This window comes from Raphanus sativus, chromosome 5 (genome assembly GCF_000801105.2).
Source record: "Raphanus sativus cultivar WK10039 chromosome 5, ASM80110v3, whole genome shotgun sequence".
Lineage (NCBI taxonomy): Eukaryota > Viridiplantae > Streptophyta > Magnoliopsida > Brassicales > Brassicaceae > Raphanus > Raphanus sativus.
Genome location: NC_079515.1, coordinates 4,086,719 through 4,114,551, shown reverse-complemented (window position 1 = coordinate 4,114,551; position 27,833 = coordinate 4,086,719). Strand labels below are relative to the sequence as shown.

At 31.4% G+C, this 27,833-nt stretch overlaps 3 protein-coding genes across 7 annotated transcripts; 1 reads left to right on the top strand and 2 right to left on the bottom strand.

Annotated features, from left to right (window-relative positions):
• Nucleotides 1-586: 586 nt before the first annotated feature.
• LOC108857986 (arogenate dehydrogenase 2, chloroplastic-like) lies at nt 587-9,855 on the bottom strand. 3 transcript variants are annotated; one of them, XM_057011139.1, is made up of 2 exons: nt 8,752-9,855; nt 587-738 (listed from the first exon to the last, which is right to left on the bottom strand). In XM_057011139.1, the coding sequence occupies exon 1, from the start codon at nt 9,741-9,743 to the stop codon at nt 8,772-8,774; it is 972 nt and encodes a 323-aa protein (XP_056867119.1). In that variant the 5' UTR covers nt 9,744-9,855; the 3' UTR covers nt 587-738; nt 8,752-8,771. The 3 variants fall into 3 exon arrangements, with proteins under 3 accessions (XP_056867119.1, XP_056867118.1, XP_056867117.1); XM_057011138.1 differs by lacking the exon at nt 587-738 and adding an exon at nt 815-1,076; XM_057011137.1 differs by lacking the exon at nt 587-738 and adding an exon at nt 815-1,036.
• A 7,207-nt stretch (nt 9,856-17,062) lies between these two features.
• Nucleotides 17,063-17,822, top strand: LOC130495076 (RING-H2 finger protein ATL66-like). The gene has a single exon (XM_056986099.1). It carries the CDS (start codon nt 17,120-17,122, stop codon nt 17,621-17,623), a length of 504 nt encoding a protein of 167 aa, XP_056842079.1. The 5' UTR covers nt 17,063-17,119; the 3' UTR covers nt 17,624-17,822.
• Nucleotides 17,823-18,172: 350 nt separating this feature from the next.
• On the bottom strand, nt 18,173-27,126 carry LOC130495075 (clathrin heavy chain 1-like). 3 transcript variants are annotated; one of them, XM_056986098.1, is made up of 31 exons: nt 26,989-27,126; nt 26,770-26,893; nt 26,243-26,447; nt 25,810-25,898; nt 25,613-25,691; nt 25,408-25,535; nt 25,194-25,292; nt 25,003-25,111; nt 24,814-24,893; nt 24,500-24,727; nt 24,347-24,412; nt 24,094-24,210; nt 23,788-23,985; nt 23,598-23,714; nt 23,452-23,511; nt 23,221-23,307; nt 23,044-23,127; nt 22,823-22,957; nt 22,637-22,699; nt 22,455-22,559; nt 22,267-22,379; nt 21,923-22,175; nt 21,699-21,835; nt 21,343-21,621; nt 20,252-21,254; nt 19,673-20,158; nt 19,400-19,570; nt 19,134-19,319; nt 18,885-19,007; nt 18,683-18,793; nt 18,173-18,586 (listed from the first exon to the last, which is right to left on the bottom strand). In XM_056986098.1, exons 2-31 carry the CDS (start codon nt 26,812-26,814, stop codon nt 18,419-18,421), a joined length of 5,124 nt encoding a protein of 1,707 aa, XP_056842078.1. In that variant the 5' UTR covers nt 26,815-26,893; nt 26,989-27,126; the 3' UTR covers nt 18,173-18,418. The 3 variants fall into 3 exon arrangements, with proteins under 3 accessions (XP_056842078.1, XP_056842076.1, XP_056842077.1); XM_056986096.1 differs by having other exon boundaries at nt 22,637-22,957; XM_056986097.1 differs by lacking the exon at nt 26,989-27,126 and having other exon boundaries at nt 22,637-22,957; nt 26,770-26,953.
• Between the last annotated feature and the right edge of the window lie 707 nt (nt 27,127-27,833).

Here is a 27,833-nt window from a genome sequence, read left to right as displayed (position 1 = left end):
GCAAAAGGACATGTAGAAAAAGACACGGCACGAAACATATACACTATAGTCTATGATAAACCAAACACGTTTTTAGATGATCCCTCTTACCTTTACCTAACTCTTAGCCTACTCTAAACAATGCATCCCTTATCAAACATCTCAAAAGTTTCCATCTCAAACAGCACGTTCTTTATGGAGTAGTCCTGGATATACCTTTTCACAATCTATATAATGAACTTTTTACATCGGAAATCTTTAAAAAAATTATACTTGGTTGTTTTAGTAACCATCTTCTGTCTTCTTTTCTTTTCTTTTTTTTCTGGTCTCTGTTAAGGTATGTCATTCCGTATTCATTTGGTATGTTATTCTAAACTTGATAATTGATGTTTAATTATCGATTCTATAACGGTTGCATAAAGGGAACAAATAGGAAATTTTTTTTACTGAACTAGTCTTTCTTCTTCTCCTTCTTTTAAAGTCTCAAGAGTCATTATTGAATTGTTTTTTTCTTTTTTGAGAATTGGCATTCTATTAAAATAAAGAAGAGCAAAATGTACAGCGCAATGGGCAGTTATAACTTACAAGATTAGAGCAGCAACCCAAATAAAACGATGTAACATTTTAATAACCCGGGTGACAAAAAAAAACATTTTAATAACCCAGCCCAATAAACACAGATTAAGGGAAGAAATCTGATCAGTTTGCAGATGATACGATCCTGAGGAGACATGCGAACATCAGAACCAGTTAGATTGTCTGAAACAAGTGAAAAGAGGCGATGAATCAGAGGCAGATGAGAGATGATTATGCGCCATTTGCTTGCCAAAAGGAGTACATGCAGGCGGAGGTAGCCAGGTCATTATTGAATTGTTGATCTGTTTTTTTTTTTTTTTGTAAACAATTGTTTATCTGTTTACGGTGACATTTATCACTGGGTTTTGTTGTTTTATTTTCAAATAAAATAAGATTGCAAGTCTCGTTTAAAAATGTAGATTGGAACGGAGGGCGTGTGCGCATATTGTAGGAGGCACAACAATTGGATCTTCATCTACTCCTACATCAATATCTTGGATAAGTTGCAGTTGATCACGCATCTTTAGAAACAAAGAAATAAAAAAAGGAAGAAGAATGATAAAAGTGAAATATTTATAGAGGTAAGCCATGGGAGTCTTGGATAGAAAAATTGTGAAACTACCAAACCGTTAGATCACAAATAGACCAAACAGAATCAACGATGAAAATAATTTGCAGGAAAATAAAAAGTAGCAGAAGAAGAATAAGTCTACGGAAATAAAATAAAATAAAATAAAATAAACAGAATAAATGGAAGGGATAGCAATACTTTTTTAAATTTAAGTATGAAATGGATGTTGACAAAAAAGTATGAAATGGATTAGCTAAGAAAGTCCTATTTGGTTTTCCCTTCCGTGGTAAACATTGTAAAAGATAATTAACTGTAAAAGAATAAAACTTTTGAAAACATTATTAATTATCAAAAAGAATTTAATAAATATTATTTTTACTTTGTCTTCTTATTTAGGATAAAAACATCTATATACATATTAAAAATATAACTGACAAAGAACTGAAAATTTGTGACTTTGCGTCTAATTTAAGCAGATGTGCCTTTTCATCTTTTATTTTTCTATTGAAGATAAAATTACGTTAAAGATTAAATTCTTCCTAACCTGAATTGCATAAATAAGAAATGAGTATTTTTTTTCTATCAGTTATTTCAGTTATTATCTCGTTAATATAATGAATATATAAGATATATTTTTATTGGTTTAATATATACATAGATAAACATAGTAAAACATAACTGACGAATAAATGAAAAGATGTGTCAACCGTGTGGGTTATTATTTTATTTTTACACATATAATTATTTTTACATAATTAATTTTATTATTTATCATATTACTAATTGTTTAATATAACATTTCAAAACACAACAACTTTATAGTTCACATGCAATAAGTTTTTTAAATTTTCAGTGATAACATATTTTAAATTATGTGATACAAAATTATAAAATGAAAAATCTTATTGGTTAAAGATAATTTCTTTAGTGATAAGTATTATATTAAATTAATATCACAGTTTAATACAAATTTGTACATGATTTTAGTTATAATAACAAAATTAGTTAGATATTTTAAAAGTTTGTTTAGTTAAAACGACATATAAATTTAATTTTAATTTAAACACAACATCAACTAAATATTTTTTAAAATTAAGCGAAAAATGAAATATACAGTTCTTTTAAATAAACACGAAATTACTTTAATATTTAAAAGATTTATATTTATATTTTAAATAAAAAGATATGAAAATATTTTATTCAAATATAATTTTAGAGTAAATATAGGAATATCTATTTGATTTGTTTGTTTTAGAATAATTAAATTAATCTAAATATTTATACATAAATTAATTGAAACAACTTTCTAAGAGGTGGTCTAAATTTAAAAAAAAATCACACATGAAGAATATCATGACTTCTGTTTTAATATATAAGATAAGTTACATTTTTATGTTGAAAAAACAGTTGCGTTTGGTAAAAGACTTTTAAGTTACAAATGTAAAAGGTCCAATTTCACGTTTGAAGACTTTTAGTAACACAAGATATTAGTTTTTTTTTTGTATTTCCTCATACTTCTGTACATAATCTTTGTATTTGAAATAAGACTATAGGAAGTAAGAACTCCTAAAATTGGTAATGAGGTTATAAGTCTTCATTTCTTACTACTGGATGAAAAGGTAATATTTTAATTGAATTATTTTTAATACAATAAATAACATCAATTTTTTATAATCTAGGAATCTACTATTATGGGATCAATTTAAAACCGATACATTCATCAATTTTCTCGGAAACTTTTAGAAGGGAAAATATATATTCAATGATTATGAAGTATGAAGGGCTGGAGATCATTATAAAATTTCAGAACATCCTTTTATTATACGGTTGAATAGTATTCATCAATATCTCAAATTCAATAAGATAGTATATTAATAAATTGTGAGAAATTTAGGTTTCACAATTATGATCAACTTATGAAAATTGCAGACAAAGATTTATCATATGACGTTAACAAAAAATCAATAAGCACAAAACTTATTAATGTAGATAATGTGTATTAAATAATTAAGTTAATTACAGATATTATTGGTGTTAACATTGAAGAAAGGCTGAACACAAAAGATACAAGTAATGGACAAAGAAGAATAAATCTAGATCTTCATTTAGAAGAGTAAGTTCATAGTTATATCAGTCACAACAATGATTTATCATTAAAATATAAAAATATTTGTGATTTAACCCCTACTCATAACCTAGAATTTTGACTTAAGGTTAACAAATACATAATAAAATCTTTTCCGAAACTACTACGTCAAATTTAAATAGCCTAATATTTATTTTATTGCTACATTTTGAAATCTCATTTTAAATAATTTATCACACTTCTTCTTATTCTTACTGTTTTATACTATCACTAAGTTTCAACATTTTTAATTTGTTTTATAAAAAAATAGGGAAAGCAAAGTGTGTATTACTATATGGGACAATATGGTAGATGCCTATCAAAAACAGATGAAAAAAAGAAGCAAAAGGTGTAACTCTAATAATAACAAGTGTATCCCAAAACATATTCAGATTTTGTAATGTATCATCATGCTTAAATTAGATAGAAATTAAAATTTTAAACAATAAATAAAATTATTCTTATAAACATGAAAATAGGATATCTTTATTTAAATACAACTAGGGGTTTTCCTGCACCATGTGCAGTAAAAGAATTTTAAAATATATTTAATAGATAAATATAATTATATTTAATTTTTATTAATATTATAAATTTTCTTTTTTCTTATCAATATCCTCTAGTCTATATTTGAGAAGTGATTTGCCACATGTCTTCTCTACAATCGTTTTCACAAAAAGAATTGTGACGTGGCTATTAAGATTGGTGACATGTCATATGGTTAAATATGACATGGACAATTACATTTAATGCTGATATATATTTTTGGAAATCTTTTTAGAATATGCCAATAACTCATATATGATATTTTATATTGATTTATATTTTTGGTAAACTTTGTGGAATATGGTAATAAGTCATAAATCATCACTAAAATAAATATATTCAAATATAACATTTGAATTTTGAAATATTATATAATTTATTTTTATAATTATAAAATTTTTATTATCTAAAATTTTCTGAATTAAAAAAAAAAATCGTAATATCATTAGTTTCTTTTAGATATCTACAAATTATATAAATATTATTTAGTTTTAAATTTTGATAACTATACAATTTTATATGATTTTTAGTAATTTTGTACAAGTTGATTTAATACATTTAACCAAATGAAATAAATATTTTTTTAATCTAAGATTTTAACTTTATATATATATCATATATATTCTTAAATATAATTTAAAATAAAAAATATTTTATTTTAATTTTATGCTTAATTAATGATATTTATATTAATTATTGGTCAAAAGTAAAATATATAATATTAATAAATTACATTTTAAAATATAAAATTTAACTTTTAAAAAATTCATCACTACACATGGTGCAGGAAAAAACCTAAATTAATAATTGTGATAAGGCTACTAAAATTGATGACATGTCTTATAGATTAATATGACGTGGAAAATTATATTAATGTTAATTTATGTTTTTGGTAAACTTTTTAAAATATGGTAATAACTCATATATTACATTTATATTTTTGGACTTTTTAAAAATATGGCAAAAATATGGTAATAACTCATAAATCATCATTAAAATAAATATATTCATAAGCATTTCAAATTTCGAAATATCATTTAAATTAAAAATATTCCAAAAATATATACATTTTCTAGAAAATTATAAAAATTAAATCATAAAACAAAATAAATCGTAAAATTATTAGTTTTTATATATATCTACAGATTTTATTTATATTGTTTAATTTTAATTTTTGAAAACTATGCAATTTTACATATTTATTTAATATTTTAATTAAAATAAATAGATAGAAAAATCTACCTAAGATTATAATTTTAAATATATACATGCACATTCTTAAATATATTTCAAAATAAACAAAATTGTTTTTATCTTAATTTTAATGTTCAGTTAAATCAAATTTATATTAAAATATTGATAATAAAAAAGAAAATTTATAATATTAATAAAAAATTAATATAATTTATATTTATCTATTAAAAAATATTTTAAAATTCTTTTTACTGCACATGGTGCAGGAAAACACCTAGTTTTAATATAAATTTGATTTAACTGAACATTAAAATTAAGATAAAAACAATTTTGTTTATTTTTAATTATATTTAAGAATGTGCACGTATATATTTAAAATTAGAATCTTAGGTAGATTTTTCTATCTATTTATTTTAATTAAATATATTAAATAAATATCTAAAATTGCATAACTGTCAAAAATTAAAATTAAACAATATTTATAAAATCTGTAGATATATATAAGAAACTAATGATTTTACGATTTAATTTGATTTTATGATTTAATTTTTATAATTTTCTAAAAATATGTATATATTTTTGAAAATATTTTTAATTTAAATGATATTTCGAATTTTGAAATACCGTAATTGAATATATTTATTTTAATGATGATTTATGAGTTATTACAATATTTTAAAAAGTTTACCAAAAATATAAATTAACATTAAATATAATTGTCTATGTCATATTAATCTATAAGACATGTCATCAATTTAGTAGCCATGTCACAATTATTAATCTAGGTGTTAAATTTTAGTAGTCATGTGTAGTGATGAATTTTTTAAAAGTTAAATTTTATATTTTAAAATGTAATTTATTAATATTATATATTTTATTATTTTGACAGATAATTAATATAATATCATTAATTAAGCATAAAATTAAGAGAAAATATTATTTTTGAATTATATTTAAGAATATATATGTATATACATAAAGTTAAAGTCTTAGATAAGAAAAAATATTTATTTCATTTGGTTAAATGTATTAAATCAACTTGTACAAAATTACTAAAAATTATATAAAATTGTATACTTATCAAAAATTAAAACTAAATAATATTTATATAATTTGTTGATATCTAAAAGAAACTAATGATACTATGATTTAAATTTTTCTTTTTTTAAATTCAGAAAATTTAGAAATTTGAGATAATAAAAATTTTATAATTATAAATATAAAATTATACAATATTTCGAAATTCAAAATGTCATATTTGAATATATTTATTTTAGTGATGATTTATTAGTTATTACCATATTCTACAAAGTTTACCAAAAATATAAATCAATATTAAATATAATATATGAGTTATTGCCATATTCTAAAAATATTTCCAAAAATATATATCAGCATTAAATGTAATTGTCCATGTCATATTTAACCATATGACATGTCATCAATCTTAATAGCCACATCACATTTTTTTTTGTGAAAACGATTGTAGAGAAGACATGTGGCAAATCACTTCGCAAATAATGTCTAGGGGATGTCAGCCTCAAAAATATATGGAGATGATCTCTTGGGTACTATTCAGTCTTTCAAAACAAAGTGAATGTAACCGTTGAATATAAATTGAATTTAAATATATTAATAATACTCCATCTGTTTCTAAAAAAATCCATGTTTTTGAAAAACATTCATTTTAAAAAGTTTTTACATTTTAAATACATTAATTAATGAAAAATTGTACATTTTCAAAAATATAATTGTATTTACTAAAATCTTATTGGTTCAAAATTATGGAGAATTGTTGATTAAGAAAGACAATGCATTAGTAACAAAAAAATTATGTTTTTTTAATAAGTGTGAAAAATCTAAAACATACATCTTTTTGAAATAGAGGGAGTAATAATTAATTAATTTACGTCCTGCCCAGAACACCTACAACACAAGTAAAGCTGGAAACAATTTAATGAAGATAGCTAACAACAATGTCGAAATATCATAAATAATGAATTTCATTGCTTATGATTCGTTTGAGGTATCTCAATTAATTATTCTTAGAGCATCTTCAACCCTTAGCTATTTTCACCTCTATATGCTATAATAGAGGAAAAAGTGCTCCATCCCATCTCTATTTCCACCTCTACAATAGAGGAATGCTATTTTTTCCTCTATAAATAGAGGAAAAAATAGCATTCCTTTATTATAGAGTCATACTTTTTTATTTTTAAAATAGTTCTTTAACTTTCAAACTTTTATATTTATAACCAAAATAATTATTTTATAGAGAAATAAAATGTTTATAAAAATAAAATTATATTTTTTGTTTACATTATAGTTTTTGAATACAAATTTAGTTTAAACAAATTCATAATTTTATGAAAATATTTTAAAAATTAAAAGTAAATAGGGTTAGTTATCAATTTTTATAAATAAAAAGTGTTTTTTGTAAACTTAAAATATAATCTTTTGAGAATATTTCTTTATAGAGGCAAATATAGAGGAATACATTGGAGACAAACCCATCTCTATTTTAGAGTTCCTCTATTTTAAAGATAAAAATAAAAAAATATATTGGAGATGGTCTTATAAAACTAGCATATGAGATTTAAAAACGTCAAAATATTAAGAATTATTTAAAAATAATTAAATACTATGTCCTTCATTTAATGTCATGAGAAATAGTTTATTATTGAACGTGAAATTAAGTAAATTAATCCATCAAATGGATGAAATTACATATCTTGTAATCGGTGTGCAAAAATACTTCAAAAAGTGGGTGGAAAACTTATTTGCAAAAATGCACAAACATGGAAATTATTGGCATCTTAAGATAACTGAAGAGTATTAAATATTTTTAAACTTATATAATAAACAGATTAATAATACAATGGTAATTAATAATATGTATAAATAGAAATAATTGTCGAAGATGATTCAGATACTGCATTATTAACCACATTCAAAAAGACATGAGAAGGATTATGGGTAAATCTGCAACAGTCTTGATTAAATTACATGTAAGGGTACTACTTATAATTTATAAATATTATTACACTGTAGTGTGTAAATAGATACTAACATCTAAAATTAACAAAAAAAAATGCAGGAGCAATCATATAATGATTAGTGATAACACATTTATCTCTTTTTTTATCTGAAAAACTAATTGGAAAAAATTTCAAACTCAACTTCAGCAGGATTAACAGTCACAAGTATCATAAGCAACCCATTTTGATTAAAAATTGTTTACTTTATCTTTTGTTTCTAATTTAAAAAGTAAATAAAATATAAATTTTTTTAATAAATATAACATGCAAGTGTTGTCCAAGGAGAAGGAAGTGAAGACATTATTTCTTGTAAAGGAAATCAAACAAAGAAAAGGAGATTAAGAAAGACACCAAATGAGTTAAAACATATTGAAGACAACAACCAAAATAAAATAAATGAGTCAACTCAAGAAATGAAACGCACATAACGAAAAAAAGAAATAATTGAAGATGATTACGTTTCTTAACTTTACAATGCTACATTAGAACTATTTAATTTTCGAACACATATAATAATATCTCCCGTTAATATACACATTATATATTTACTTCTAATTTTTGTATAAGTACATTATATATTTACTATTCATTTATTGTATAAGTTTTCAATTACACAACTTATTAATCTACTAAAATTATGCAAAAAATACATTTTATATTTAATAACTTGAAAATTATCACATACTCCATTTAAAAGTCCAACTTTTAATTAAACAACTTACATTTCACTCTTCATGCGGGTTTACGCGAGAGGGGTTGTTTCAGCACTATTAAGCAGCCTCTGCTCTATTTTCTTCTTCACGGAGTGGACTTCCGCACCACCAAACATCTGCTTCCTGTAAAGCTGATGCAACCTCCCAAACAAATCCTTCTTGATAGAGTCAAAAGCCATGTCCAATCTCTCCAAGTGTTCAAGAGCATTCTGATTATACATAAAAAGACCATAATAGAGCTCAAAACTATCACTGGACGTGTTGTCCACCAAATCAAGCAACGTCTCGTAACCCTGAGTATTAATCGGCGAAGACTCAACCCCAAACTTCTCCAAAACCCTTCCCATAGTATGCGTCACGAACTGCGACCCAGCAGAGTGCTTATCATGCTCCTCGCAGCTCATCTCCACCATCCGACACCCTTCGTTCTCGAACACTTTGAGAAACTTGTCGCACCTCTCGCCCTCCCCGATCCTCACCTTGTCGTAGACAAAAGGCAGATCGGACCAGGAGTGTTTACCGCTCTCGGGTCCGAACATGGGGTGAGTGCAGAGGATGTCGAACTCCTCGGGGAGGTGGTTTAGGAAGAGGGTTTTGGGGAACTCTTTGACGGAGAGGACGTCGACGAAGAGGGTGCTGCGGCGGAGGCGCTGGAACGGGAACGATCGGAGGACGGATTCGGCGGAGAGGATGGAGGTGGAGAGGAGGACGACGTCGGGGTGCTGCTCGCAGAGGTCGTGGGGGTTGTGGAAGAAACGGGCGCCGATCGAGGACGCGGCGGATGAGTGGTCGGAGTGGGAGTGGGTGATCAGGTCGTGGCCGTGTCGGATTAGGGTTTTGGAGAGGAACTGGCCGAAGTTGCCGAAACCCAGGACGGCGATTTTGAGCGGGGAGGAGCTGCGGTGGTGCTCGGATTTGAGCTGGGCGGCGTCGATGGCGCGGATGCGGAGATTGGGTGGTGAAAAGAGGGGTTTCGTGGGAGAGAAGTGGAGCTGGAGCATTCTGATTAGTGCTGGTATATACAAAGCGTTTGAACTTTTGAAGATTAGAGGAGGGAGAAGAAGATGATTATACGAGGAGCATCCATGGTGATGCTCCAAATAAATAAATGGAGCACAAGTTAGCAGTTCAATTTCATTAACGTGGTGATGCACACAAGAACCGAACCATAAAGGAAATGAAAATTGATGTTTAACTTCTTTTTTTTCAAAGAGAACAATACTTTTGTCCCAAGGATACAAACAACTTGAAACACTATTTAAAATATTTATCTGTCTTACTAAATCTGCAGTCACTCGATTCTTTATGTTAATCTATCATGATTCCGCAAAACATTGATATATATTGGTTTGTAACTTACTTTGTTTCAGTGTAATTGTCTAAATGAACTCTTGCAATTGTTTAAACTTATTATCCCCTTTTTATTAATCAAAGAGCAAATTTGGAGAGTAACCTTTGTTTTGTATGTTAATTACATGTGTGTATGCTGACGTGGCGGCACCATATTCATTCTCAGCACATTTATAGACTCTCCCTCAATTCACTAGAATAATTACATTCCAATGCCATTGTGGTTGCAAATGAATAAACATGCATATACTATACTTTTATCGTCGCATATTCGCATTCAATTTCTAGACAATTCATTTATAGCAACAACCATGGATGCAATGATTATTGGTCGTTGATTAAGATACACAATAAATTCGAACCTTTTGTATATGTTTCATCGATTATTTCATCGATTATTTTACAAAATCGATTAAACATTGTTTTCAATATTTTCATATATAATATTGTTTCATATAATTGAAGCACTCATGTCCATATTTCTTTTGCGTCTATGGAGGTATTTTTCCTTATAATCGATTTAAACATTGTTTTCAATATTTTTCAAAAATTTTATAGAGGATAGAGAAATAGCAAAAAAGTATATTATATCGAATGCAATACAATACAAAACTTTTTATATATAGACCTTTAGTTAAATATTAATTATTTTCATTGTTCTCTATATTAATTTTATTTTTTCCAATATTTTTATGGAGAATAGAGAAATAGCAAAAACAACATTTTATTATCGAGTGCAATACATTACAAAACTTTTTTTATTTAGACTTGCCTTAAATATTTATTAAATTGATAAAAATATTTAAATTTTTGAAAAACTATACACCACTAATTTAGTAATGTCATAATTACATGTCGTTCATTTCACAATTTATAAAGGGATGCTTACCTATTTCAAGTCAATCACGTAATTATTGGGTAAAAACTATACATCTATAGTTTGGAATACTGGCGTTAATGGCGTAATAATTTAATGTATAATTAAATTTTTGATGTCTCAAAGACAAATACAAACTTGATTTTATTTTTGTCTCAAAAAAGCATGTATAAAACTTATTGAAATAATATTTCGTGTATTAATTTAGTGACTTTAATTAGGTTTCCGTTTTGGAAAATACTATAGATGTCATTTAGCCTTGGTTTTCACGGTCTTCTTGTGATTCGTCCATCATGATTACGCAATCATTCATTTTAATTTTATGCTCGATGTTCGAGTTTGGCAATTATGCTGTCATTTATGTCTTGATTAGTTCTTTAAGTGATTGAAGTTCGCAATATCGGATATTAATTGTAAAATATTTGCAATTAATTCAGACTTGGTGCTGAAGATTTAATATTAGAATCAAAAGTTTAAAAGGAAAGAAGCAGATGTCACAATGATTGATCGTTGCCATATATATATATTTACAATGATTGATTATTATGTAGACGTTATAGTAAAAGGAAATAAGCAATATAACTGTTATTGATCGTTGCCATATATAAATTTAAAATGATTGATAGTTGACTATTAATCAAAAAAAAATAGTTGACTATTAATCATAAAATTATGATTTTTTTTTGTTATAGATATAGATCAAAAGAAATATGGAGGATATTTTAATTGATATTTTAGAGTAGAATATAGATAGTTTTGACTATATTAAATATTTTGAGCACATCGTATATCTTATATAAAGTAAAATATATAAGTTACGCCGCCAGTAATTAGGACATTTAAATTGATTTGGTGTGAAGGAAATATATATGGTAAATTATATTGTGATTTGCGTTAATTAGAGAAAGAGATTGGCAAGCTAAATCTGTTCCATGAATTATGCTAATATTTCGAAAATAAGCTCATCAATGCTCTGATTTGCTTCTACATAAGCCACTACAATATTAAGACCATTTCATCATTTAGCAAACCTTAAGCATAATCTTCTGTATAGTCAAAAACAAACTTTTTTCTATGGCTTCAAGGAACTTTATCTCTGATTTGACGCCTTATACGGAGAAGAGGCTTATGTTTGCAGTATTTTACTAAGTTTTGAGATTTGGTTTTATTTATGAATTTAAGTTTGTTTTTTTCTGGTATTTTGAAGGTTGATTTGCTTTGTTGTTTGGATTTTATAATTAATTTTAAGCTTACTCTTTATCATTTTCAAATTTTGCAGCTATTTTTATATTGTCATGACCTAATACACACGAAGAGAATCCATCAGATAACCGTGACTCTCTATGACTATTTGGTATTCAATTTTCATGAGCAAAGTGGTGGTGGCTGTCCGGGTCGTAGTATTCGCCTTCCTCCGCAAGTATCTGATGGATTCTCTTAATAATCCTGTTGATATTTTATGGGTTATGACTATTTAAAATATTTTCCTTTGTCGAAATATTAGCATAATTTACACAGGATTATTAACTGATGTTGGATCATAAAATATCAACATGATTATTAACTTAAATATCTAAAAATTCACTAAGATATATTCTTAGTCCGTATCATTTGGACATCAATTTTTTTTAAAAGTTGTAATCTCAAGTTTTATAAATTAAAAAGAATCTTGCTTAGATATTATTTAATTAGAATGTCAATTTGGTTTATGTGGGGCACCATAAGAATCTAATGAAAAATTAGTAAGTCCAAAATCTAATTGTTAGAAAAAATTATATTAGTCCAAACATAAATGTATATGACATGATAAACTTAATACTATGCGATCTTATTAAATTAATACTCAGCAGTCTCATTAAATGAGATTTTTTAAAACGGCTCAAAGTTGATTTAAATTGTGATCCAACATAATATTTTTTTAAACAATTGTAATATATACTCTTAATCTGTACTACTTGGACATCAATTTAAATCAAAGTTTGCTATATATTATGGCCTAAGTATTGCATGCTTTTGGTATAAGTCGGAAAGTAATGATTTCTTAAGTGTTGGTTTTTTTATTAATAGCAAAAAGACACTTTGATAAAAAACAGCAAAGACATGCAGCTATTCAAATTTATTTTGTTAATAAAAGGAAAAAAAAATATTATTCGGTTCTGAAGCTTTCCTCACGTACATAAATTTATACATGAATAATACTAAAATTAAGTTGTTTTGTTATTACCAAACGAACTTATATATAAAATATTTTTCCTTACAACACAATTCTTAAGAACTTAAATTATGAAATTTATATTTAATATTAAGAAAAATCTTTGGTACCTACCTAATTGTAGTATAGGAAAATATTAATAATGATCTTTCGTAGTAGTTAATGATAAATTAGGTGTCTTCCTTCACCATGTGCAGTAATTTTTTAAAAATGTAGATTATAATTAAAAATGAAAATTTATTATTTTCCAACCAATATTTTAATATAAATTTTATTTAATTTAACATAAAATTAAGGTAAACTATTTTTTATTTAAAATTATATTTTAATTATATGTATATATATATATATACTGGATAGATTTTTTCTATCTATTTATTTTGGTTAAATATATTAAATCAACGGGTATAGAATCAATTAAAAAATGATATAAAATGATATAACTATCACAAATTAAAACTAAAAATGTTTATAGAAAATTTAGATATATAAGAAACTACTTATTTTACGATTAAAATTATTCTTTTTAAAAATGTAGAGAATTTGAAAATTTTAGTAATAAAATTTGTTTAACAATAAAAATATATATTTTGAAATTCGTAATTTCATATTTGAATATATTTAATAAAAAATGTAGAAATTTTTGTAAACTTTAGTAATAAAATTTTTATTATTAAAAAATAATAAAATAAAATTTGTGATGTCATATTTGAATTATTTAAATTAATGATGATGTATGAGTTATATTATATTCTAAAATTTTTACCAACCACATACATTATATTTAATAAATACATTATATTAAATATAATGTATGTGTTATAGCCATATTCTCAAAGTTTACAAAAATATAAAATAAATTATTAAATGTAATTGTCTATGTCATATTTTGTCGTAACCATGTCATCTCTTTTTGTAGCCATGTTACATTTCTTTTGTGAAAATAGTTGTAAAGAGCACATGTGAAAAAATCACTTATAAAATAATATTTAGGAGATATCACATTAACCAAACTTTCATCCTAAACAAAATATCGGTTGCAGACAAATAATATGATCATCTTTCTATATTTGGACCTTAAATACAATAATAGTCGGGCTGCAAACTTTTATGTTGGCTTAATGTGGTCCATAACCAAACTATACTTCAAATTATAAACTTAATCCATTTTGTAATTATATTATTAATATTTTAATTTTTCATCTCATGTTGTCAAAAAGAATGTAAATATCTGATATTCTGAATATTAGTGTAACTTCAAAATTGAAAATATATAAATTTTATTTACTAATAAGTTAGTAAAAAAAATTCAAATGTATCGGTCCAACATATAGATGATTATATAAACAAACAAAAATTGTTTATATATAAAAACAATTAAACTATATATAAATATTAAATTTGTCAATGCAATATGTTTAATTAGAAAACAACTACTTATTTCAGATTATCTATAATCGAAGTAGCTTTATTGTTCTTTTTAATTTCAATTGAGCCAAAGGAGTATCAATTGTAAGCTGCCAGTATTATTATTGTTAGAAAACAATAAAAATCTTGAAATTTGAACCAAATTTTCGTTATACACAATTTTAGAATCAAGCTCTCTTGGTAAGTTTAAATTAATTATTTCTATACCAGACTTTTTAAATAAATAAAAAACTTTTCCACCAAGTTAATGCTTTCACCGAATTTTTAAGATTGGTACAAAATTTTGAAGAAGTTATATATGGTAAGTTTAATTTGTCACCAAGTGTATAATTTCAGCCATTGAAAACAACATGTCAAATATTTTTGTGGTAGTTATTGAAATTTTACATAAATGTTGGTTCATTGTATAACACTAAAAATAGTTTCTGGACAATTTATGCTAATATTTTAAATTTCTAAAAAAATCCAAAAATTTACTTATGCCTACTATATATATATATATGGTTGAGTTTTTCCTTAAAAATACCATCAATTTTCACAATTCTTAATTTATGATTATAGGAATATCAATGATATCACATTTTAATTGTTTGATTTGAGTTTCTATACTTTTAGATGTATCAAATATTTATGGTTAGTTAATTATTATATATTGAAAACTTAAATACCAAATATATTTTGATCACAAGAATATATGTTTTCGAAATCATCAAATTTTACAAAATATGAAAATATAAAATTTTTAATAAATATTTCACCATGTGCAATGCGCAGGTCTTATCCTAGTTGTAGTTATTTAGATGAATATCTGTAACTATATAAATGCCTCAACTTAACTACCACAATCGTTTGTATACACGTAAATTATGTGTATCTTTGGCATTATAATAATAGAAAGAAGCTTTTTTATAGCGTCTAAATATTTTTTTTCTAGGAAAAAAACTTACTACTCATTAATCATCTAAACTGATGCTTCATAAACATCATGATTACTCATTAAATTAATATTTCACCTTTGTTTAGCGAGTTAGACAAACTTTTAATATTAATTGATTATGTAAAAGTGTCCTAATATGAAAAAGATATTTGTAAGTTTGATGGTGGAAATCATAGTTATTTTTAAAAACCGTTCAAAAAAAATCATAGTTATTTTAGAGATGTATTTATATATGTTATTTGACAGTGACAAATAGTTTAAAATATATTAATAATAAGCATTAGTTTGAGATTCACGTGTGTTTTTCTCCTTCATGTTTCATTAAATTGAAAAATTGCTGGAAATATCATAAATTGGATGTCATTTTAGAAAAAATATATTTTTATCGAACTATTTGATTGATGATAGTAAAAGAGTTACTCTCTAACAGGAGGAATTACAGAGAGGCTTAAAGCAACCTTACCTAAAGATTTTGCAACAATATTACGCAACACTGTCGAGGCCGAAGAGTTGCACTATGAAGTAACAGAGTAACACTGTCGAGGCTGACAAGTTGAGGAGATTGACGAATGGCTTCGAATCAGATAAGATGTTCACCTGAGAGAAATCATTAGTGACTGCATCTAAGAGAACAACCTTTACCGCAAGCTCTTCTGCCACAATAGAGGAGTCGGTTAGTTGAGTCGTGTCTCACCTCGACACCAGTACAATCAACAAACGTCCAGCTCTCTACTGTTTAGAAACAGGATCTTAAGCTCCACTCATAAAGAACCTAAGACCTGTTAGAGGCGGAGGGGAGTGAGTAAAACACGAGTGGAGAGAACAGGAGCGTTTCTTCCCAACCGTGTGCATCCTTCAAAACTTTAAGGATTAGTTCTGACTCCGTACAAGACTTATTTTCAAAGATTAGTTTGTTGTGGTTCTTCCATAAATACCAGTAAAGTCAAGAGTAAATAGACTTGTGACCCAGACCCGTAGGTGACAAATACATTTAATCATAAATAAATTAACATTTTAATTTAGTTTAAATTTGTTTTTTATAATTTAATATTTAGAAAGTGGAAAGTGCGTTGGGTTTATAATTATCTATATGTAATTTTTAACATTAAAATGATTTAGGAAGGGTAATTTAAACTTTTTATTACAAACTCAATGTATTAGAACATTAAGTTTTTTTTAAAGTCATTATCCCCCGCGTGGGTTTTAATCCTAGTGCTAATAAAAGCTACCTTACAGTCATATTTTTGTAATTTAACTATACTGGTCTTATGTCTTATTCCATTGGTATCTTGGTACCATTTAACAACAGAGTAAACAGAAACGTGCATGGCATGGCGCCTACTGTTATTTATTCGAATTAATTTGGTTCCCAAAGCACTTTAAGAACCTAAACTATTTCAAAGCCCACTTTCCTCCAAACTTGACTCTAATTAATATTCCCTGGGCTTAATAATATTAATAAAATTAACAACGAATCATGTATGCAATCACGTGACTAATATTAACTGTATCTATATATACAGCAGAGATTGTGCATTTATACAGCACAACGACCCATAAATACAGCCAGGAGATGACGTCATCATCACCGTCTCCAAGAGCCTCGATGCTTCTGTACTGGAACGAGAACCAGTACGACGACCGGAACTTCCAGATTCACGGCCGGACAGTTTTCTTCGTCGTGGCTCTGTTCTCCGTCGTCCTCTTCTTCGCCTTGCTCACTCTCTACATCCACCGGAGCTGCCTCGTTCGCGATCTCACCGACTTCCACGCGCCGTCACCTCCGTTTACGCCGTGCGTTGGCGGAGGTCTCGATCCGGCGGCGATTCGGAGTTTGCCGGTTGTGCTGTGCCGGAGGGAGGCGGAGGAGGAAGAGAGGGAGTGTTGTATATGCCTCGGTGGTTTAGAAGATGGAGAGAAGATGAAAGTGCTTCCTCTGTGTCGCCATTGTTACCACTGCGAATGCGTGGACCGGTGGCTTATGACCGAGTCGAGTTGTCCGCTGTGCCGAGTCTCGATCAGAGTCGACTCGTCCATCCTGTTGCCAGTAAATGAGACTGAAACGACGACGTGTTGAGTGATGGTGATTTTAAGATATTTGTAGTTTTGGTTTTGTCATGGGGTTGAGTCGAGATATTTTGAAAACACAGACAGGAATAGCAATGGTTATAGTTTATTTGAAAAAAAAGATTCTTTTTTATCTAAATGTCTTTTTTTTTTTTGGAACTACCTTTTTATGTAAATGTCTATATCAAGGGATTGTGAAATTCTTATAACTTCTTCTTCTGCAGATATTTTTTTTAATTTGTATGATTAAGGTCTTCGCTGTAGGTGTAGATATTTTTTTTAGTTTTTATTGACTGCTTTATTGCATTCGTGTAGATTAAGCCAAGTAGTAGATTAATGGTCGCACCTAGCTAGAGATTCGTGTGAGAAGCCTCCAGGCTCCAGCCCTTGTATACTCAAAGTATTGACTGATCTGTTGCATTTCATTTGGTTCAGTTTTTTTTCTTCTAATGGTAGAAACTGGAGCACAGGCTGGAGCCAGTTTTTTTCTTCTAAGAGTATTTTCAATCTCTTCGTTTTTTTTTGTAAATCAAAGGCGAGCCAACAAGAACAATCAAAGTCAAAACAAAAACAAAGAAGTTCATAAAACTCAAAAAGTTTATAAAACGTTGACAATGGTACCAAAAATGACTCTTCTAAAGACCCCAAAGAATATTATTACAAACGGAAAGTGTACCGAGATTATTATCCACACATACCCTATAAAATCAAAGAAAGAAAGGAAACATTCCGTACGAGTAACAGTCACAGTCCTGTAGTAGACGAATACCACCGTGGTAGAGATGAGTTTTTGTTTTCGATGGTCTTAGTAGCCTCCCATCGGTGGCATTCCATATGGTGGCATTGGTGGCATTCCAGGCATCCCTCCCATCTGTGGTGGCGGACCGTAACCGCCTCCCATCCCTGGACCGCCTCCCATTCCTGGCATCGGTGGGGCAGGTAGAGCCAGTGGCAATAATTGGGCGTACATATTCTGTTTTCATAACAAAACCAAAGATATAAGCTGTGTTTTCAATATATTTAAGCACTGTTGGGATATGATGTATAAGCTGAAATTAAGTAGTAGTACCTGTTGGGACATGACATCCTTCTCTTCCTGCTCTTTGGCCTTCACTTCCTTCTGTGCTTCTAGTTTGTCCTTGATTAGTTCATCCACTTTCCCAGAGTAATCTCGGATAAACTGCCATAAAAGAAGGGAAGAAAGAGATTGATCATATGTATAGTGTTCACATGGTTCCTATCTCGTTTGAGTGATTCGGAGGATAAGTCACCTGGAGGAGATACGGGAAGGCAAAGTCGAGCATATTGTTGATCCAAGCATGTTCCAGAGCAACATCTGGTCGGATTAAGTCATAACAGACAAAGAGACATGTGGCAAAGCATTCCTTTTTACCCTGTTACAAAAAAAAAGAAAGGATTTTCTTAATTTCATCTTCTGTTTTGCCGCATACCAAAAGAATAAAATAAATAAATGAATGGTTTTTATGATGTAATCGTGCTTGAAAAACATCTCTACATACCTGTTCAATGAAATAAACCAGAAGTTGTTCTGCGAGGTCATGGTCGCCGGATTGTGAAGCAGTTTCCATACAGTCCTTGTACATGTTATCTTTCTTCGACAACGCAATTGATTGCTTCCATCTACCAGCTTTCTTGTAGATATACGCAGCCACACGTCTCATTTCCACAAGCTCGTGTTTCTCAATCTGCAAAGATATAAAGATTAATGAGTATATAAGCGAAGATATAAAACCTTATCACGACAGACAGATTTAAAACTCTTTACCTTCTGAGCGAGGCCTATCTGGTCAAAGCTGTCATGCAAATCAATAGACTCGCGCAACCTATCGTAGTCTTCTTCTTCTACGTATATCTCATTCAGCGCTTCATTTACAGCAGAAACATTGTTGCTCTGAACTGCAACCATGTAGGGCTTGATAAGGCGCAGCTGACCAGCCTGAGATCAGGAAGAAAAATATCTATCAGAAATCAATCATTATTAAGCCACTGCTGATAAGCTTTAAAGAGGCAAAAATCAAACAAAGGGTCAGCCTCGAACCTTGCGCATGATATCCACCACTCGTGTGTGATCTAACCGCAGAGCAAGCACATTGAGAAGATCGTTGATTATATCAGGGTGCTCTTGCAAGTAGAAGTGAACGGCTTTGTAGTAAAGCTCGACATTCGCAACCTTGGCGACAATGTCTTTGAATTGCATGTGCTCCCATGCTTCAGGAGAATGGTTCATGACAGTCGTTGCAGCATTATCAAACTCATCGTATTGAATGTACAGATAGGTAAGTTCCTGCCAATGCTGTTGCTCATCACAGGCTCGTATAAGCTTTGGAATATTGAGACGAGTGGAGAACAACTTGATGTGTTCCATAAGCTTCTCATAACGATATCTGGCGTACAGTACACCCAACTCGGTGAAGATCCCCATGTGAGCCCGTTCCAGACCAAGTCCACTCTCCATAAGTGAGATTAATTCATTGAAGCATCCTCTGTTCTGGTAGTACTCGCTGACTTCTTCCAGGTCATCCACCTGTTAAGAGGATAAAAAGATTAATTAACCCGTGGGACAATAATATCATGCAAAATTGAAGAAAATTTTCAACAAGATCAGGTCATTGTTCACCTGTATGATAATGTTAAGTCCACATATTTGAGCCAGTCGGAATTCTTCTGCATCAACACAAGCAAAGCAGACTTCCTTCCATGTCTTTGCACTGTTGGCTTTCCTTGCTGCATCCACAGCACCTTGGAACTGCTGCAACTTCACAAGTGTGACGGCTAACTTGCCCCAGTTCGATATGAACGCATAAATTATTTTGGCAGCCTCATACAACGCTTCATCATACAGGCGATCGCCCACTTGTTGTAGGTTAGCAACGTTTGGCATCAGAATAAATTCCTCTATCTCACCCAACCTTTCAATCTTTGCATAAGCATATATGAGCTCACTATCAACCTTGGGTTCCTTCACCTTCTGTCTAACCATAAGAAGGTATCTGACCAAGTCATCATAGACATTAGCATCTTCAGTAGCACGTATGACCTCCAAGAAATGAGTGGCATCATCAGCTCGAATAAAAGATTCAATTGCATCACTGACTAGCCCATCCCTGAGTTGAGCCTTGGCGACTTGGGTCCAAACAGAATCTTCTTCGACACGGAAAGCAAACTCAACAGCACGCTCAATGCTTCTGACGTTATCCAGCAATACGTTGACAGCCTGAACATTTAAGTTAAACTTCTTGAAAATCGCAAATGCTTCTTCATATAATTGGGCATCAACCGCCACTTCTCCAACAGCCGGACCATCAAAGTTATCCAGCCTGTTAATGTAATCCATAACTCTAGACGGATCTGCCTTGATAGCTGTCAGTATAAGTAGATTTTGCAGATTAAAGTTTCCGCTGAATGCAGAATTTTGAAGCACAATCTTTTCAAGAAGCTCGATAAGCTCATGTGGCAGATCAGCAGTCATGAATGCTTTAACAGCTGCAGAAACTTGCTCTGGGCTCTTGCTTTCGGGTAAAGCAGTAGACACAACTTGGTCAATAAGTTGTCTTCTATATTCATTTTCTTCCATAAGAACCTTATCCCAGAGGTCACCATCCATCCTCTCCACTACATACCTGCAGTTGGAAGGTCGTGCGTAAGCAAAAACTACAGAGGAAACCGCTGTGGAATAAGTAAGAAATTTGGTTAATTGTAAACAAATACCTGGCTTGTAACTTGAACAATGAGTTCTTGTTGGTGACATTGATGAGTTCCTCATCACATTGTCCTCTTCTGTATGCCACAACAGCCAGGGTGGGATCACGTTTCTCACAGTACTTACCCACAACTTTAGAGTCGTAGTAAGGATTGGTGGTCAGGAAATGCTCAGGGTTGTTGTTACTGTCTATGATAATTTTACCCAAGGCATTATGGACATGGACATCTTGGCTTCCCTCACTAACTAGATGCTCCAAGAACTGAGTGAGGAGACGCAGTCGATTTCTGAAAAGACAAATACATCTTATTTTGAAAACAAAGGGGCATATGAACGAAAACCAAGATGACAAAGAGATTCACACCTCTTCTCGCATTCCTCAACAAGGGGTTCAACAGGAAGCAACGAACGAACAGAAAGAATGAGGCCTTTTATAAAATCTTCAGGGCATTCGTCATCAAGCAACTGCCCCACAACTAAGGGAGCATTCCCAGGGTTCACCTGCGGAAAGAATCATATTATGATTATTTAATGCATAAAATGCAAAACGTCGACACACAATAACAGTAGTCCCAAGAGAATCCATACCTTCTGCACGTAGCCTTCAATGTAACGAAGCATGTTGTTTGTGTACAGGTAATGAGTAAGATCAGGTACAAAGCCAAAACGGTCGCAGACATTTATCAAAGGACGGGCATCAGGAAGCTTAGCCTCCATCAAAAAGTTTTTCGTCTTTTCAGCATCATAAAAGTTAGACTCTCTAGTGACACGCTCGACTTCCTTTATTTGACCCGTCTTGGCAGCTGCTTCAATGTATTTGAAGTGAATCTCAGGATCCTCACTATCGCACAGAGAGAAACCATTGTTTATCGTCAGAATACAAACACAAAGATTCTGCTTATTTACAGGAATGACAGTATCTGATATATCACCTCATACTCAAATATGAACCTAGGAAAAAGTATAGCCCTTCATACGACTTGAACTGCTCAAAGAGTTTAATGCATGAATCGACACCAAGTTGCTCACAGTACTCCTTGCAAGCCTGCAATGATATGTACTCGTCAGTGTCACATTAAACAATGGAAAAAATCATATCGTACAACAGCACAGCACTTACCTGAACTATTATCTGAAGGTTGCCTCTAAGGTTGACCAGCAGAAGATCCTTCATGCACTCCATAGCCCACTCGCTAGAAAGAGTACCAAAAAACTCGACAAGAGCCTGCATTTTGAACAGAGATATGTTCAACCACTCGACCATTCAAGAGTTTAGCAACCGAATATTAGTTCAGAGGTTACCTGCGGCTCAATAGCATGTGTGTTCACAATTACACGTTTAATATCAGGTAACTCTGAGTAATGCTGCACAAAGGAAAAGGAAAAGAAGTTACGGATAACAAAAGAAAAAGATAATACATCTATATATTTGAGCAACACGAGGGCGGTCATAGGGATAACGAAAAAAAAGTAAAATGGAGCAACAACCTTCAAAGATTGGATATAAAGTCCAGCCTTTTCACAAAGCTGAGCAACACGAGGGCGGTCATAGTGGCTGAACATCCCATTTGCTAAAATTGCATCAGCCACATTGGGAAAGGTTACCAAATTGATCTCCAGAACCTGAGTTAACAGTGGAGTAAAAGCTCTGAGAAAGGAATACGAATAGGAAAAGCAAAGCCAGATACAACGTGGCAACTCTTTTCAACCTTAGTCTGCAGAAAAGCATGCTCAGGTAAATTTGGCTTCAGAACATCCAGAAGGAAAGCAGTCGCTTCACGGATCAGGTTTCTCTGTATATGCACAGGTAAATTAATACATGATAATTCTCCTGTAATGGGCTATATATTTTGTTTGTATACACTATTTCAAACATATTTACCGACCTGAAGGAAAAGATCAGTGATGGTGTTGTAGTCAACTGGACAACCTCCTTCCATTTGGGACATCATTAAAGCAAAATTTACTGCTCCCTGCATAATAAACAACATCAGGTTAAAATTAATCAGCCGGAGTTACTTCTTCATGAATCTTCTTGTGCATACGCAGAAAGAATCCAGTAAACCCGTCTTTCAAGGGTTAATATGTTACAAGTATCAAAAATGCATCATACTAACCTGGGGATCCGTACGGAGTATGGTTTGCAAAAGAAACATGTAATCAGGTGTGTACCCAACCTAAAATCACAATATGAAACAATGTTAGATTATTAGCAGAATTAACTTCTGGGTAACCATTACTTGGGAAGAAACTTATAGCTTACCTGCTTTGAGTAAATCAGTATTTTGTCAAACTCCCTTCGCTCTGCAAAAGCTGCTACAACTTTTGGAGTAGCTCGAGCTTTGATGTATATTTTCAGAGCCAGGTCATTATCTACAGTCTGGAACAGAATAGATTATCGTTACAGGATGCTAAAGGAGACAATGAAGGACAATGATAAATTTAATGATTACCTTGACAAGGTCTCCAAGTTCTTCACTGCATTCTAACTTATCCTCTGCCAACCAGTTTTCCAAGAGGTTCTTCTTGTTTTGATTCACAACAAGGCGAGACAGTTCCAAAGACTCATATGAATTGAGCTTTCCTCTAGTCAAAAGGGTCCCAAAATACTGTAACAATGGAGGAGTTTGCCCTGCTTGTACTGGAACACTCTGCAAAATTGAATAGTGCGATGTTGTAGTTTTAGATTGGTGCTACCTACATCTAACAACAGTTAGCATATCCGCAGAGGATTACTTGCTTATATATGGAGAACATACCTGGAATTTAGCCACCGTATCAGGTGTCCGTAGAATCCCCTGAGGAGATTCAGCAGCAAGCTCGGCAGCCTCTTTGTACTTTGTTTGAGCAAATAACTCTTGGAACCGCTGGACAACCTGCAACATTCAAACTGAATATGAGAAATTGATCACCAACGAATGACTCTTTTTGTCCAGCTGGCTTTCGTTAACTTCAGTTACTCCAGTAAACAAAACAGATCCACACATATGAACCAAGGTAAACATCACATACCAGATTTTCTGCACCAGGGAGGTTTCCTCTTTTAGCCAGATTGACAGCAAGTTCCAAATTGTTCAACTGTTATACAAAATCATAGAGTTGTTAACATGTTATGAAGATATAGATAAATTGTATCGAGAAAAAAACGGGAAAAAGTAAACATACTTGACCGCTGATAAAAGGTATTATCGTAGCCTCATTTACTGTAGCCAGGAGAACTTGTCCTCGCCTATTAATGGCATAGAAACCCCCAACTGAAGAAGCTTCAGAAGTCAAGAAAATTGGGTCTGGGCTTATCCGATTTCTGTAGATGGCAGAAGCCGTCTCTAAATCGTATACAAACAACAGGCCAAGCTTGGTGATGACGTATATCAAGTTAAATTTGTGAGAGACCTGTCCGAAAAGGAGAGAAAATGGTGTCATAAAAATTTCACCGGAAACTCACTGAAGTTAACTGAACTTCTAATGCAACTACATACCTGCATGGCTACAGGAAAATCATCAGCAAAATCTGGGGGGAAGAAGAGATCTGCCTGCTTCTTTGAGAATGATGGTTTTCCTGCAAAGAAAAAAATTGCCCAATTTTAGAGATCAGATCAGACACCAATTGAAAGCGTAACCAAATAGGCTAATAACCATGAACAGATAGAGCAGCTGAGGAAGCTAACCTGGTTGGGCGCCAAGCTCAATGACATGCAATTTTGATGTTACCTGTCCAGCGTTAAAGCTCTTGCTTGCAAAGGATATAAGAATAGAAGGATTCTCATTCCCAGGGACCTACCGTTAACAACGTTGCTTGTTATACTACAATTCAAGATCACACCACGGAATGAAAAAACAAAAGAACCGCTTAGTTCACCTTAAACTGGGCAAATGAAGCAGCATGTGCTTCAAGGGCCTGACTCCGCTGTTGATCAACAGAGAAAAGCTGCATATTCCCTTTTACCAATTGTGGCCTCTACAGAAAATAATAATGAAAGCTCCAGTCAAGAATATATACAATGCCAGCCATTATAATGTCTTCATCCAACCTAATATGTAATCCAACCTAAAATGTGTCGCATCAAACCTACCTCAGGAGAGCCAGGGGCAATACCAATCAACACCAACCACTTCTCATTGGGAGAGCACTTATAGTTAATAATTTGATTGTTGGCCAAATTGGCTGTCCTATCAAACATCTTAACAGGCTCAGAATCACCTGGAAATATTGGAGCAAAATTAGAAACAACATACACATGATATGAAGAAGATGACAATAAGTTAAAGATATAAAACCTTCAATCGACCAATGATACACGGATGTTTGTGTGACCAACCCCAACATCTTTGGGGTAATCCATTTCCAAAACGAAACCTATAACACATGGGTGATTAATATCCAAAAGTAAATTTTAAACCCTATAAAATCAGAGTCCGATAGTGTACAGCATAAAAGATAAATCGAGTAACAAAGAGTTTGTTTCAATGATCACCTGCTCAGGCATCTGGTATGACTTCAACTTTGCTTTTGCTTCGATGTTAAATATCTGCAGATGGTCCTGAGTAGTTCCTGGAACTTGAGCTATATACAAATTAAGGAAAAAAGAGTGAGCAAAAAAGGAAGAAATAAGTAAAATAGCTATTGTAACGAAACATCCAATACAGACGTAATTTGCACAACACAGTTATAACAGATATATTATCACATGTCAGAAAACATAGAACTCTATACAAAAGTATCCTAATTAAACATAGAACTCTATACTGAAGTCTCCAATAATATTGAGAGGGAAAAAATAAAAAATAAAATCAAAAGCTAACAAAGCGTGGGAGTTATCAATGATAATCCCAAGAAAAGAAAACGTCAAAAGGAAGCCTATTCTAGGTACAAGGTTTAGTAGTAACAGAAGGAAACGGTCAAAATACCTTTCAAGGCAAGGATCCTCGAGTTAGGGTTCATAAGTGCAGAATCAGCAGTAATTGGTCTCCTCAGAGGCTGCATCGGCATATTCATATCAATAATCACAACGCTGTTCTGAGGCGCCGTCTCTCGCACACATATGTACTTGTCAGACTCCATAGTAACATTCGTAAACGTGATGAACTGCTGATTGATCCCAATGCTCGGAAGCTGGAGACAAAAAAAAATAATCAAAAACAAAGCAGTCACGTCGCGTAGTTCATTAACTTATTAAACAAGATCCGAGCGAATCAGCACACTGGACTAAACGACAAAACAAAAACACTTAAAATCCAGGCTCGATACATAGATCTGAGCGGAATATTGGGGAAATCTGATCAGATAATAACACAAGCTAACGAATCCGAAACGATCGAGGAGAAATTCAAAAACAGTAATTCGGAGATTGCAACTATAGAAACATGTTAATCGTCCAAAATCCTAGCTCGATTCCAAAGAGAGATATGTTGCTAAAAATGGAGAGGGGACTCACCGTTAGGACCTCTTTCATCGTGATGGGGGCGTTGGCTGCCGCCATGTTTGACCTCAGATCGCGGGGGTCAGAATCAGATCGACGGCCGGGACGGGACCGTCAACGGCCAGGGGAGAGAGAGAACCTGAAGAAGATTTGAAATCGATGTCAGATCTGAGAGGTAAGTAGACGATAAAAGCTGATGAAGGAAGGAGAAGAGAGAGAGAGAGAGCGACTCACTTTTTTTTTTCTTTAGGTAGTGAGAAATGACAAACAGCGATCCAATCGAACTCACTCGTCGATTATAAGGGGAGAACCAAAGGAGACGACGTGCTTATAACCCGATCGGGTCGGGTCGAACTTGATCCGTGACAATCCATGGGTCGGGTTTTGAGAATTTTATGTGTATACTAGATTTTGATCCGCCTTTAAAAGGACGGGTATATTTTTTATTTTAAATTTAACTTTTGATATTTATTTTTTCTTTCTGATTATATTTGTATTTTTTTGTAATCTTATCTGTGTATAAATTTTAATTAAAATGTATTTTATTAAATAATAGCAATATAAAAATTAATCTGGTATACGAACGGTTAAGGCTGGATTGCGGGTCAAACTCGCCCGCTGACCCGCCAACTCACGGATAAAGAAAAAAGATCCAGACTCTTCATATCAGTATATACCAATTGTGAGTTTCTACGTGATGTTTATAACATCATATGCTTCTAACAATGTAGGTTTTAGAATCTCCATCCTCAAAAATAAAGTCTACAACTTGCTTTTTACTAGTCCAATAAAAGATAAGATGACGCACTATAATGATAAGAGAACTATGACTAGTGGTGGCTGGTGAGCTATAAAAGTAAAGTCTAGCTTTCACTAAATGCCAAAACTAGCTTCCCTCTTGAAGAAGAAGAAGAAGTGGAAAAGACAATAACCAAAACAATTTTTTTTAAAGTCGAAATATATAACAATGAAGTGATCTCTCACTGGTACTAATGAAAGAGCCATTTTTTTTTGTATATAGACGTCTTGATAGTTGTTTTACTGTAATGTCTTGATTGTTGTTTGTCTAAAGAGCCATG